The 15,402-nt window shown below is 39.4% G+C and overlaps 1 protein-coding gene across 12 annotated transcripts in view; it reads right to left on the reverse strand.

Annotated features, from left to right (window-relative positions):
- The window catches only part of TANC2 (tetratricopeptide repeat, ankyrin repeat and coiled-coil containing 2), a gene marked incomplete at its 3' end in the record, with an annotated part of 285,235 nt that overhangs the window by 23,979 nt on the left and 245,854 nt on the right, over window positions 1–15,402 (reverse strand). For all 12 annotated transcript variants that reach the window (XM_080677202.1, XM_080677201.1, XM_080677198.1 and 9 more), the window contains 3 exons: window positions 14,327–14,563; window positions 8,270–8,455; window positions 2,681–2,774 (listed from right to left, as the gene is read on the reverse strand). In XM_080677202.1, the coding sequence (XP_080533328.1) occupies window positions 2,681–2,774; window positions 8,270–8,455; window positions 14,327–14,563 (517 nt within the window). The remainder of the gene's footprint in view (window positions 1–2,680; window positions 2,775–8,269; window positions 8,456–14,326; window positions 14,564–15,402) is intronic.

The following is a 15,402-nucleotide window of genomic DNA, read 5'->3' on the forward strand; positions in this document are numbered from 1 at the left end:
GGTGCGGCTACAGACAAGAAGATCAGTTAGGATGTATTTGCAATAACCTAGGCAAGAGATGATGAGGGCATGAATGAGGATATCTTGTTTAGTCTGGGAACTGGCTTCCTTTGGGCCATGGGATGGCTCAGGCCCTTGAGTTGCTAGAAGCTTTTAATGCTGGTCCTAGTTTTTGCCCATAAGACAAAGGAGAAGAGGAACTGGTGATAATCTTGTTACTCTAATTGCTTTTCTTCTGTGTTGTTCCATAAAAAGTATGTGAAAACCCTGTGGGATGGGAGGGGTCAGCCAGAGGGTGAAAGCTGGATGTAGGAAGATGCTACCTGGATGGATTAAGAGTCTGCAAAATGGGGACAAAGGCAACAAGGATATTCTGGTGATCTGCTTTTAGAAAATCCGACATGTAAAAATTGCACCTCAATAGTTCACTGATTCTAAGATGCGCTTTTTTCTTTCACATTTTAACACTTCTGAATTGAAATCCCTCTTACGATTGATTTGATAATAAAGAATTGTGCCAGTTTAACTGGCAGAGGTTGTTGTTTTTTGTACTGGCACAAAATGTATTGATTATATAGTTTCTTATAGTTACTGGTGTCTTAGATTCAATGTAGTAAGTGGTACAGATTGTTGAAGACATCATGACCATCATATTTTCCTCAGGGATAAATTATGTTGTTTAGAACAGGGTTGCAGTCAACCAGCTGGCTGTAGATCATAGACCTTCATTCCCTATATAAGGGAAACATATATAAGATTTTGTCTTTTGAGGAAACATCATAATTCAATGGATCATTATAAATTTTAAATGATTATGTGCTATAAGTTAGAAAGGAACATGTTCACTTAGTTCCATCACTATAGAAAGAAAAGCAACTCATAGTTTTTGGTGGGTTGTCAGAACATTTTTACATAGCAAAGATACCATTTCCCGCAAATTTTTCTAAGGTCAAATAACTTTTTATAGGTCTATAAATTATACTGCAAATGTATTTCATTCTATGCCATATTTAAATAGCATTTTATGTTTCTAATGCAAACTATTTCATATAAATATCATGTTAAACACAATTCTGATTATAATCAAACTGACACAAAGCTTTGAGTTTTCACAATCTTGAGATATGAGAGATGTGTAAGACAATGTAACAAACTTTACTGCATACTTAAAGTATGAAATGTTTTAAAAGTCCTGAGACCAAAAAGTTTTATTCTAATAAGCAATTCATATAGATAAAAATGTTTTCCACTTAGTTCACACCCTTCTTGAACATTTTTAGTAATTCTTTTAAATATACAACTAGAATGTGTTAGTCTTGTAATTTCTATCCATTATCACCATTAGACCACTACTTTTTTGTTCTCCCTGTGGTTATATGTGCGTGGTCTGATCACGGTAGTCTGCTGGGAGGGATGGCAGCACTGTACTGGGGAAGGTTTGCTGATAGGAGCAGTAATCCAATTTGTCCCTTCTACAGCTCTTGCTCACAACATGCGTACTCCAGGACTGCTGATGTCCTGGCCAGTCTCTCCCCCAAGTCTGTCCTCTGGCTTCCCTCAGGGTGGGGTCCCAGAGACAACAGCTGTTTCCAGCTGCACATTTTCCTTTAATCTGTCACAGGCTCTTAAGCTGCAGCTGCCTGGCATCTGCTACCTTTGGCTCTTACAGAGGGAGGGATTGTTTGAGAAGCAAATTCCTGGGCTTTGGACCATTCTACATAATGTTAAAGAAGCCATGAAACCTATGCAAGATTTTTGCCATGGATGGAAAGATTGCAATTCAGTAGGTGATTGTAAATTTTAAATGAATTCAGGTATCTTTTCTTATTTTTAATAACACTCTGACTCTAAGCAAAACACATAGCCTTCTTGTTTGGTAAATATTCTCCCTAACTTGGCAATCTCAATATTGGTCTCCTCCTGGCAAAAATGACACATATCTGTGGTGACTCTACAGTTTTCATTGCCCTGGTTCCATAAAAACACATAGGAGGTTACTAATGTTTCTCCAGATGTTGCAGTTTAGACTTTGGGGAAAGACAATAATCATTTCCTACAAAGGTCACAAGGAAGAGGCTTCTGTTTATGTAGTAAATACCAAGCAATACAGAAATCACTTTGCTACAGACAGAGAGATGGCATGTGGCTGCGCTTTACCGGGTGGCACCTTCATGTTGCCCCCCAAGACCAACTTGACTCATATTGTATCAGGTACCACTCTGCCATAGCACTTGGTGAAGCCAGAGTCGTAGATAAAAATGTAATCTCCTGGTTTACAACTACAGGTGAAGAGAGTTATTTTGATGGGAGAATTATTTATTCCTAACTGTTACAAGGATAACATCAAAAAAGAGAAAGGCCACAACTATTTTCTGCTCTGGTTTGGCACATTGTAAGGAAACTTTCAGTCTTTTAAAAATATTTGGAAACAAGAGCAGGGGAAAGTTTTGTTTGAAAGTAGACTCTGGTGCTAATGGTATGGGGAATCCAAAGGGAAGGAGAATTGAAAGAGGGAAATTGCTTGACTTTTTACTTCAGCTGAATTGGTCTCCAATACAAAAGCCACCAGAGAGATGCCTAAGGTATGCCAGAGAAAAAATGAGGGTGGGTGATGCAGAGAACACCTCTGCACACATACAACACATACATGAGAGAAGAGTGTGATGTCCATGACATGTACCTGTCTCTCCCCAGAGACTGTCAAAGCTGTTGATCTGTGCTCGCTCCACTTCCTCTTCATCTTTTTCTGGAAGATCAAGTAGGTAGGAGACAATCTGAAACAAGAAGTTGTGTCAGCTCAACTTCAGGTGGAAAACTATGCTACTGACACTAGCCTGTGAGGTTTGAAAGCTATTTGGATGACACAAGTGTTATGAAATCTCTTGCACACAAAAGGAACAGAAGTGCCTGGCCTAGCAAAGAAACCCGAAACTGCCATGATGAGCATTTGTTCCTATCAGGCACAGTTTACATGCTTCTCTGCACACAATTCACTTACATAGCATGTGATTTTTAAAAATTACATATTTCTTATATTTAACTTAAAGAAGCAACCCTTCATCCTCCCAATAAAAATACCAATAAATAAACAGAAAAACCAATCATTAAACAAAACATAAAATAAATATGGACAACCTTAGGGCTTGTAGGTCTTCAGAGCAGAGCGATTATCTCCTTTAAGTATAAGGACTGTTTTGGGGACATGGGGGAATGGCTGCTAATTAGAAAGGAAAGTGACAGCTCTGTTTCCAGAAATTTGGCTGTAGAAGAGTTTTAAAAAGCCTCGCAGAGATAATAAAATTCCAGTTTTACTTAATATTCCCTTGGTGACATGTTAGGTCAGTTGATAGGGTAGCTGTATCACTGAAGCAACTCATGCAGTGGTGAGCTGACTGGTACTGGCCCATGAAAGCCGAACTTTAAATTTTCAGGACTTTTGCAAGCCTGGTGTTAAACAAAGATGTTTATTAAAAGTTAAATCATGCCCTAACCGGTTTGGCTCAGTGGATAGAGCGTCGACCTGCGGACTGAAGGGTCCCAGGTTCGATTCCGGTCAAGGGCATGTACCTTGGTTGCAGGCACATCCCCAGTAGGGGGTGTGCAGGAGGCAGCTGATCGATGTTTCTCTCTCATTGATGTTTCTGGCTCTCTATCCCTCTCCCTTCCTCTCTGTAAAAAATCAATAAAATATATATATTTAAAAAAAAAGTTAAATCACAATTAAATTATATTTAAAACAAAAGTTAAAATATAAAATCTTGTAATTTCCTGATTTAACTGTTTTACAATTATCTATGCTCTTGAGGTGATTTATATCTACTGTGTCTGTACGATGAAAGTATTACAGAATAGTGTGCTACTGTGTACATCTCCACAACTTAGTGTTCAGTGATGTCACATTGGTAGCTTGAAATCGGCCATGGAAGGAGTATCTACACCCTGAAACTGGCAAACATTACAAATCAGGATTTGATTTAGTGCTAAAGCTGAAAGAACTTCCAGTTTTAAGAACATAATTTGCATGAGGGCAAGAAGTAATTTAACAATAGGTCACATATCAGATTTAATGACAATAAAATTATTGGGTAAATTGGGGTACAAATTCCATTTATAAAATCATGGTGGAGTTGCATGATAGCCAACTTGCTAGGTTGGCTATGACACAAATTTAGCAAACATCAACATTAGCATTCAATTAAGAGTATTGTGCTCATTATCACTTGTAAACTGTGTACTACCTGTTCTTTGTATCAGGAAAATTTACAATAAATTTAAGTATAGTCATGCATTAGTTAATGACGGGGACATGTTCTCAGAAATGTGTTATTAGGCGATCTTGTCTTTGCCTGAACATCCTAGAGTACACTTAACAAAAACCTAGGTGCTATAGCCTACTACACACCTAGGCTATATGGTATAGCCTACTGCTCAAGGCTACACACCTGCACAGCACATTATTGTACTGAATACTGTAGGCAACTGTGACACAATATTAAGTATCTGTATATCTAAACACAGGAAAGGTACAGTAAAAATACAAAATGAAAGATAAAAACATGGTGCATCTGTATAGGGCACTTACCATGATGGCGCTTTCAGGACTCGAAGTTGCTCTGGGTGAGTCAGTGAGTGAGTGGTGAGTGAATGTGAAGGCCTAGGGCCTCACTACTGTAGACTTTATAAACACTATACACTTAGGCTACACCAAATTAAAAAAATTTTTTTCTTCAATAAATTTTTAACTTCATAATTTAAAAACACACTTTCAACTCTTGTATTAACAGTTAGGTTAAAACACAAAGACATCGTATAGCTGCACAAATTGGGAAAATAAAAAAGGAGACATATATACTACTATTTGTAATACTTTAAACAACAAAAAAAAGTTTAAAAAATTAAAAAAGATATTTTCTTTATGTCCTTTATTCTATAAGATTTTCCTATTTTTAAAATTTAAATTTTTCTATTTTTAAAACTTTTTTTGTTAAAAACTAAGACACAAACACACACCTTAGCCTAGGCCTACACAGGGTCAGGATCATCACTGTCACTGTCTTCTACCTCTACAACTTGACCTCCGGAGTGAAATAGGGATGAAATAGGGGTGAAAGGATGGGGAGGAACTGGATTGGATAAATTCCAAGGTCCTTTCCATTTCCCACATTCTGTGCCCATAATTCTAGGTACCTTGTGAAGGTGTTCAGGGGCAATAACGTTCATAGAGCTGTCATCTCCTATCTGGAACACCCCCTGAAAGACCTGCCTGAGGCTCTTCTTGAGGACTTGTCAGAAATAAGTCCAAGGTGGTCTTTTTAAAAAATCTTTATTTTCCACCATAAATTTGCCTATAAGCAGATACTGCACTATTAATGAAAAATTTTTTGGTGTTAGGGTCCATATTTTCAAACTTTTAAAGGAGCTTATTGAGGTCTTCAAAAGCTTCTACTTTTCTTAGGGATTCTTCTTCTCTTTCTTCTGCAATTCCTTTTCTTTTGCCTCTTCTTCAGTTATGTATTTCTGTTCTAGTTCCAACAACTCCCCATTAGTCAGTTCCTTAGGAACTACCCCTAGGAGCGCCTCAATTTCATCATCACCCACATCCAGGTTAAAGTGTTTGCCATCTCAGCCACAGCCTTGTTGATTTTTGCAACCTTCACATCCTTGGCAAATCCTTTGAAATCAGGGAAAAACCTCTTGAGTGTCTTCTTCCAGATGCCATTTATATACTCCTTGGTTACATCACTCCAAGCCAAAGCAAAGGTCTTAATGCAGCCACAGACACTGTAATCCTTCCAGAAGTGCCCCAGTGTCTTCGACACTTGCAGCAACAGCCTGGGCAAAGATCCTCCTTAGGTAGTAGGCCTTAAAAGCTGCTATAACTCCTTGATCCATTGGCTGGATCAAAGTGGTGGTGTTTGGAGGAAAAACACCACTTTGATATTGGGATGAAGATCACCAATAAAAGGAAGATGCCCAGCATCATTATCTACAATAAGCAAAATCTTGAAAGGAATGTGATGCTCTGAATAGCACTTCTACATTTTTCTGGCATAGTAATTCAGGAGGGCATCTTGGAAGAGGAACTGGGTCATTCATGACTTTATTTGCTCCTGTAGTACCCTGCCAGTGTCTGCATATTGATATGCTTGAAGTGGTATCTTACTGTGCCAGATCAAAAAGGGTTTCTTTCAATTTGTAGCCTGAAACATTGCCCCCAGGCAAGACCTTTATCCTGTCCTTAAGAGCCTTGAAACCTGGTAGTGACTTGGTTTCCTTATGTATGAAAGTCCTTTCAGGCATCCCTTTCAGAATAGGGAGGTTTCGTCCATATTGAAATTCTGGCAAGTAATTTTCCTCCACAATCAGCTTATCTAGAGTTTCCAAAAATTCCTCAGATGCCTTCACATCAGCACTCACAGACTCACCACTCACTTCTGCATTATGAATAATGATTCTTGAGTCATTAAGCTATCCAGAGCTTGCAGTAAATTCAACATTGTAGTTGGGTCCAGACTCTTCTTGCAACATTGCAAACAAGCATTTTGCTTTGGCCATGATCATCATAGTGCTGACAGGGATACGCTTATGTGTCTGATCTACATTCCAGGTCACTAGAAATTTCTCCATGTCTGATAAAAGCCCTTCTTCAAATTTTTAGTCTGGTTGCCCTCAATGAAGCAGACCCTTTAACAACTTCTGACGTTTAGTTCTTGTTCTTAAAGATGGAAGCTATAGTGGAATGGGGCATGCCTGACTGGTGAGCACTCTTAATTTTGTTTCCAGGTCAATCACTTGATGTGCCCTCTACCTGGCAACATTAGCAGTGAATTTAGGGGCCATAATGAACAAAACAACATGAGATTAAATCAAGCACAATTAAAAATGATGTATTTGATCCACTGGTTGAATCAAAGAAGTGGTAAGGTGATAAACACAAGATGAGTGAGACTGCTGGTGGAGTAACATGCATAATGTTTTACACCAAACTTTTTTTTTTATAAGTATAAAGTGTACACTCTAAACGATAAAATATAGTATGCAAAATACTTAAACCAGTAACATTCACTTATTATCACTATTAAGTATTATGTACTGTACATAACTATCTGCTATACTTTTATACAACTGATAGAAGTTTGTTTCCACTAGCATACTACACACACAAGTAATACGTCACACTACAACATTACAGTGGCTATGACAGTGGTCGGCAAACTGTGGCTCGTGAGCCACATGCGGCTCTTTGGCTCCTTGAGTGTGGCTCTTCCACAAAATACCATGGCCTGGGCGAGTCTATTTTGAAGAAGTGGCGTTAGAAGTTTAAGTTTAAAAAATTTGGCTCTCAAAAGAAATTTCAATTGTTGTACTGTTGATATTTGGCTCTTTTGACTAATGAGTTTGCCGACCACTGGCTATGACATCACTAGGTGATAGGAATTTTTAGCTCCGTTATGACCTTATGGGACTACACTCATATATGTGGTCTGTCGTTGACCAAAATGTCATTAGTTGGCACATGTTAGGTGGCGCATGACTGTATGTGTATGCTCTTATCTCTGTCTCTCTTTCTCTCTCTCCCTCTTCCCCTCCCTCCCTCCCGTTCTACTCACTCTCCTTCCCAAAGCTGATTGTTAACATTTCCTAGTATACTACCAATTCCATATATTTTGCCACTATATTATTACTATCATAAATAAATAAGTTAGCAAAAATACCGTTTGTATAGTATTTAACAGTTTACGAAGTACCTTTCATAACAGCCTTGTAAAAATAATTTATTAGACTCACTATACTGATGGGAAACTAAGATTCCAAGAGAATGGGTAAATTGCCCAAGGTCCAGAGCTAATGATTAGCAAAGTTGGGACTCAAACTTTGAGATTCTGAGATTCTAAATGTTGTGCTATTCCCATGTCACACTGCCTATCCATGGGGACACAGCTCAATAAATAATCCTTCTGAGCCGAGTGTGTCTGTTAAATAGGAGTGAAAGGATGGGGAGGAACTGGATTAGATAAATTCCAAGGTCCTTTCCAATTCTCACATTCTGTGCCCATAATTCTAGGTACCTTGGTTAGAATTCAACTGCTTCATGGAGTCTATGCTTCCTATTTCTCAAAGTAGTGATCAAAAAGCTAATTCATATTACTTAGAGTGGCAATTTTGCAATAATGCAACCCTTTTCTCCTGGTCTCCTAGTCTTTCAATATACAGATTGAAAAAACAAATAAACAAACAAACAAACCAACCTTATTGCCTGCTTTCTTACCTCAGTGTAACCCATACTGGCTGCAGCAATGAGGGCCTGCTGGATGGCCTGGCTCTTCTTAAACACCCCTTGCTGCTGGCTGGCCATTGTCCAGTCACACTGAATCAGAAACTTGACAACCTCCAGATGACCTCGGAGTGCAGCATGGACCAAAGCACACTGTCCATTCTTATCCAAGTGATCCACCTAAGGGAAGGGGACAGAGGAATCTGTGTAAATGAAGACTGGGGCTGTACTCTAGTCACATCATCCCACTGCACAGCCTAGACTACTAAGAGTCAGTCTTTCCCATGACCTGAACCAATCTGAGAAAATTTAGAGGATACTCTCCTACTCAGCCTAAATCACTACTGAGCTGTAACTCTGGTACAAGCCCCCCTGGGGAGAACCTGCGGTGGGGGTGGGGAGGTGGTTACAGGGTCAGGCTTTTGTTTTCACATCAAAACAAACAAACAAACAAACAAACAAACAAACAAAAAACAAATAAAAAAACCTCCAGTTCCAGCTTTGTTTTCCTGAGGATATTCTCCTTTGTCCTTAACTAGTTCTTTTCCAACCAAGATTTGAAAGACTTGTAGCTCTCTTGGTACAAAAAAATATATTTGAAACCATGAAAGGGAAAAAAACACACACACACACACAAAAACATTTTGAAGCGCTCCCTCTCGTCTTCCAAAGAAGTAAAATATCTTATATCATGAATCACACATTTGACCACCAAGCTTTGGCAAAGGCTGCATCTTTCTTCCAGTGTGAGGGAAGAATCTCAAAGATTTGACCAAAATGGCTAGAGGTCCTAGGACCTTAATGCTAGACTCAATTCCAGAAGCAGTTTTACAATGCAGTGTTGGTTTAGGCTGAAAAAGGGCCTGATTAAGATCAGTCTACCAGAAGATCCCTAGCCACAGCCTTTTCTGACAGGTAGGCAGGTTATCTGCCAGTGGCAGTTAGAACATTTGAAACAAGTTCTCTATCTGATTTTCCCCAGCTTTAGGTCCACTCAGCCATTTATTTAACAAATGTTTACTGAATGCCTACTATGTGCAAGGTGAATAAGATAATAAAATATAAATTCTGTGTTCAAGGATTTTCAAACAAGGTAGGGGAGATGTGACTAATATGACAAACGCTTGTCCAACAAAGGAGTTTATAATAAATATCATAAGAAGAGTAAATGTACAATAAAATTTCAGAAAATTCCCAGCTAGAACCTGAAATGAATTTAGTCGGAAAGGTGTTATGGTCTGAATGTTTGTATCCCCCCAAATGATATGTTGGAATTCTAACCCGGATGGCATTAGAAAATAGGGCCTTTGGGGAGTGATTAGGTGATGAGGGCAGAGCTCTCATGAATGGGACCCCAGAGAGCTTGCTTGTCCCCTTCCATCACATGAGGACACAGCAAGAAGGCTCTGTCTGTGAACCAGGAAGCTCTCACCGGACATCGAATCTGTTGGCACCACGATCTTGGTGCTTAGCCTCCAGAACTGTGAGAAATAAATGTTGTTTATGAGCCACTCACTCTATGGTATTTTGTTACAGCACCCAAATGAACTTAGGTCTAAATTAATTCACTAATAGGAAAGGATTAATTCTAGTTTTTGTAAGGAAAGGGTACATAAAGGGGAAGTTTAAACTGCAAAATTGAGAGGGTCTTATGAAAGAATGGGTTAGGGATTTGAAAGGACACAGTACTCATATTGAAAGAGCTTCCAATGGTCAAATATGGGCCAATTTGAGCAACAAAATAAATCATAATAGCAATGGTTATAGTTCATAGTATAAAATCAGTATCTAGAAATCCACTGTGCTAGAAATAATTGAATAAATACATGGGGGAGAAGTAACAGCTCTTCCTTACAATAGAATTCCAATTAAAAATATTGAAGGGCCGGAACCGGTTTGGCTCAGTGGATAGAGCGTCGGCCTGCGGACTGAAGGGTCCCGGGTTCGATTCCGGTCAGGGGCATGTGCCTTGGTTGCGGGCATGTCCCCAGTGGGGGGTGTGCAGGAGGCAGCTGATCGATGTGTCTCTCTCATCGATGTTTCTAGCTATCTATCCTCTCCCTTTCCTCTCTGTAAAAAATCAATAAAATATATTTAAAAAAAAATATTGAAGGCCCCCCAACCTTGCAGGGGCCTGAAACCTCACCCCGTCTGAGGGAGGTCTCCTGTCCCCATGGTTGCTTTGCTTCCCACGCCCAGCTCAGATCGGGACACAGGTGACAGACAGTGACTTGGCCCAGCTCGGATTGGGACCCAGGTAACAGACAGAGATTTGGCCGACAGCAGCTGCCCTATATCTAAATCCAGCCTAGCACCAGGAATGCTCAGGGCCTACTCAAGAATGCAAATAATCCTTTCCACTAATATTTACAGGGTAAATTAAGATTGTTGGTAGAGTATTAAATTTGACAGTAAAATAATAATCAAGTTTTCAGATTAATTTAAATAGGCTAATTGAAATAAGTGAATATTCAAGAAAATTTAATTGTACTGGACAAAAAGCTGTTCCTAATGTAGTAACTAAAATTTCTATTGGTAGTTCATCTCATGGTAAAATTCCTAAACATGCAATGAAACTAAAGCAGTCATATTTTTGTGCAAAAAATTAAAATTTAAAGTTATCAAGACTGCATTATAAAAGTTACAAAAGCCTCCATTAATCAAAAAAGGGGGGATAGAAGGGTAATATCATGTAAGAAAAAATATCCTATAAGTAAATTACATCTAGAAAACTTTTACTTTACAAAATTAGTTTTCATTTGTAATGCTAACAGCAAGACACCCATGAAAAACACACATGGTGTCTAAATAAGACAAAGGAAAATTGTTTGGGCAAAAATAAAAAGGATTCCCAAATCAATTATACAGAACAGATTCCTTTATTAACTTTTGGTCGAGAATATGTTTGTATATTTTCAGAAAACAACTCCAAGACCATGAGGATTCCTGCAACAGAGAGGAATTGACAGGTCTGCTCCAACCATGAAGACAAGAGGCGAAACAGTCCAGAGATGGAAGACGCTGATGACGCCTTGTCACGCTAGCAGTCAGCAGCTGTGCGACGCAGCAAGTTGCCTAGGACCAAACCAGAGAGGGTCGGACCTGCATTGCCACCTTGTGCCCACCATCCAGATATCATTGCTGACATGTACACTTAAGGAACTGTTTGACATTGAAACGGGGACTCAGAACTGTTGGACATGGAAATTGGGACTCAAACATTTTTTGTTATTATATGTTTATTTCTAGTCTGCAGAGGCAAGATTTTTTAAAGGAATGAAATGGGGAAAAACATAGATTCAGAGGCAAAGAAGCATTGAACAGACTGTCAAACTACAGCGGGAAGGCAGAGGAGGTTGCGGTTGGGGGAGGGGGGCTGTAGGAGATCAACCAAAGGACTTGTACGCATGCATATAAGCATAACCAATGGATAAAAAACACTGGGGGGGGGGGCAGGTAAAGGCATGTACTGGGGGGAAGGGGAGGCTGGGGGAAGGTCAATGGGGAAAAAAAAAGGAGACATATGTACTACTATTTGTAATACTTCAATTAAAAAATAAATAAATAAATAAATAAAAAATAAAAAAAAATATTGAAGGAATGAGAGAAATAGAAAATCACCATTAGGCAAACACCATAGCAATAATTATTGCAGTAAGAAATCACTGACGGATCCTAAAATTAGTGGACAAAAGCATGAGAAACAAGTCTCAAAGTGTCTTCCTAAAATATAATTCTTAATTAAAAAGGAAAGACAGTAACTTCACACCTGAGAAACCTGGAAGACACTACCTTAACAAAACACCAGAAGTTAATGGTATCACTTCGGTGGTATAATTGTCAAAAATATATTCTAACGATGAGAAAATATCAGACAAACTAAAATTCAAGAACTTTCTACAAAATAAATGGCTAATATTCTTCATTATCTCCTTAATGCAGAAGCCATGGGAGGGAGTATGAGGAGAGGACAAAAATCTTAGTGAACAATTATATTAAGAGAATGAAGAGAGAAGAGCAACCAGACAGGCAGGAAGGGTACTAAGACCATAATACAAGTTCTGAGAAGTATAATCAATACTAAGGGGTGAGAAATGAGAAAAAGTTACTTTATTTGGTGACTGGCAGTTGTTGGTGGATTTTGAGAGATTGGCTACATTTGAATGCCAGGAGACTGTGTTTCATTTATTTATTTGTTTGTTTGTTTGTTTAATTGTTGACAGTATTACAGATGTCCCTCATGTCTCTCCTTCCCCCCCCTCCACCCTGCCCCAACCCCACCCTATCCAGGCCTTCACCCATATTATTGTCTATGTCCAAGTGTGTTCTTTTTTAAAAGACTATTATTTACCCAGCACTAAATCAGATAGAGTTAATCTCTTTTAAAAAAGGCTTTCTTGTTTTTAATTATCCTATTTTCTGGACGAAACAAGTGAGACTGAGAGGGGTTCAATGACTTCTCCAAGCCCTCACAGAAAGTAAGTGCAAATGCAGGCTTTGACTAAGTTGTGTTTGATCCCAAAGTATATAATTTTTAACGACTTGTCTCCTCCTTCTCTCATGGAAGCCACACGACAAGTAGTTAAGGAGTACTAAGTGAACAGAGGTAGCAAGTACAGATGACTCTTAGAACAGGTGTGGTAGATATGGAAGGTAAGAGATGGGAGCTTCTGGTTAGCAGGAGAAAGGAAAATTTCTCTTTTGAGTTAAAGGAGACATTCATAGGTTTGTAGAAACTGGGGGAAAGGCAGTATAAATTTAGAAAAAGAATGAAATAAAATGTGAGAGAATGAGCAACTTACTGAGATAAAAAATATAGGTGGAGGCCACTGCTTTGGAAAGGGAAGGAAACAGTTCCTTCCTAAGGCAGAAGTAAAGGGGAGTGTAGGTAAGGATTCATAGTTTTGAGATATACATTGAGAGGAACTCAATCTTAGTAATGTAGGAGGGTAAAATAAGTTTGAGAGGGTACTGAAAAGAACACAAAAGATTTATACATCTACTGTGGGGAAAATGAGAGATGAGTAAAATGACAGCTGAGCAGCAGGAAAGACCCAGTTAAGATTAAAATGTGAATTCACAGCAACAGTAATAAGGCCCAATTATCATTCTATTTCTTGAGGTGTTCATTCTATTGAACAGGACTTTAGAGGTGGTCCATTACTGTGTCACCGTAAACATCAGAGGCTCGGGGATTCCAGAGAGTCCCAGGTCCTAGTTCCCAAGGGAGTTTCAGGAGTCCCATTCTCTTCACTGCTAAAAACATCTAGACACCTCAGAATGAAGTCATACTTCTAATATTTCATATTACTTATATTTCATTGCAAAACCACTCAAATCCTCAGTTTGTTTTCAGGACTGAAACAAAATACCACAAGGCTACAATTTCCCCAGAGGCCTCCATTTTGAGGCCAGCACTTTTCTTTTCACCAATATTTTGAAATTGAGTTATTTTACATCAGTGGCTCTTGGGTTACTATAAAGCAAACACATTTTTTAGAAAGGTTTTTAGAGAATTAAAATATACTAACAGAAACACTCTGAGTTCCTCTGGTCAGTTTGAGGATAACCAGAGAGAACCACCTTCTCCCCATACCTCTTCAGTGGTGACCTTCAGGGATCGGAAGAGGGAGTCTGGTCTCTGTTCTTATCTCCATGGTTAACTTATCTTTACACATGAAAGGCTGAGGCTGCAGGCACCATTCAGTTCAGATTTCCCACTGCAGTCTCCCTGATCCTCCACCTTCTCCTTCCTTACTCTGAGCTCAGTAGAGAATTTCTTGGTTGTTAGGTAGAGACTTTTTGTGGCTGCTGCTAATGAGATTTTCTAAGTGCCCCTCAAATGGTTTAGGACTGTGTCCCGATGCAGTGTGGAGCTGGCGTGCAAACACTGGGATGTCTGCAGAGCCCGTACTCCCTTTGATCTGCTCCCTAACAGGGATTGATGTGCTCCACCTGGATTCATGAGGTAACACAGGAGATAAGGATGACTACAGCAGGAAGAAAGATAAAGGGAAGAAAGGAGAAGCAGCAGAGCCAGGCAGCCATTACCTTGGCCCGTTTCTTGCACAGCAGCACAACGATGCTCAGGTAGCCCGCCGCTGCAGCGTAGCCCAGAGGAGTCAGGCCACTTTCAGAAGAGACATCCACATTGGCTCCAAACTCCAAGAGCAGGGCCACCATTTCTGTGTAACCAAGATGAGACTGGACACACAGAATTGGGGCATTATTTAAAACTTCTGTCCGATAATTAATGTTGGCACCTCCCAAAATCAGCAGTCGGCTGACCTAGAAATAAGTAAATAAAAATAACACTCAAAAAAATATTAGTCACATCCTTTTAGTCATCTTTTATTAAGTCATCTGGGACCCCATAATAGTGTCTAGTAGCATTTAATTAACTGCTTTGTTTTATAATTGTTATGTGTTCCTTTTTTTCAATACCTTGCCTTGTGAAAGGGATGTAAAATGTCTCTTTACATAAACCACTTAGTCACTAGATAAAATGCCACCTGTACTGTAGTGCTGAACATAGTCTCTACCATTGAACTGTTGGTCAGAAAAGCCCCTACCAAAACAAAAGCTGCCTGAGATTGACTTACTCCCTGAAAGCAGCAGGACCTGATCCTATAAATCAGGGTCAACTACTATATAAGGTCAATAGTTTGCTCTTTAATTCACAGAATAAAATGTAACCATTTAAAACATACTATTGGCCTGGCTGGCACGACTCAGTGGTTGAGCATCAACCTAGGAGCCAGGAGGTCACAGTTTGATTCCCGGTCAGGCCATATATGCGGGTTGCGGGCTCAGTCCCCAGTGTGGGGCATGCAGGAGGCAGCCAATCAGTGATTCTCTCTCATCATTGATGTTTCCATCTCTTTCTCTCTCCCTTTCCCTTCCTCTCTGAAATAAAATATTAAAAAAACACACATATCCTATATAATAAAAGCCTAATATGCTAAGTGTCCTGTCGTCTGTTCAACCAATCAAAGCATAATATGCTAATGATATGCTAAGGTTGCTTAACTGCTCGCTATGATGTGCACTGATCACCAGGGGGCAGACAGTCGACCGGTTGACCAGTTGCTATGACATGCACTGACCACCAGGAGGCAGACGCTCCA

This window comes from Plecotus auritus, assembly GCF_963455305.1.
Source record: "Plecotus auritus genome assembly, chromosome: 7".
In the NCBI taxonomy this organism is placed as follows: Eukaryota; Metazoa; Chordata; class Mammalia; order Chiroptera; family Vespertilionidae; genus Plecotus; species Plecotus auritus.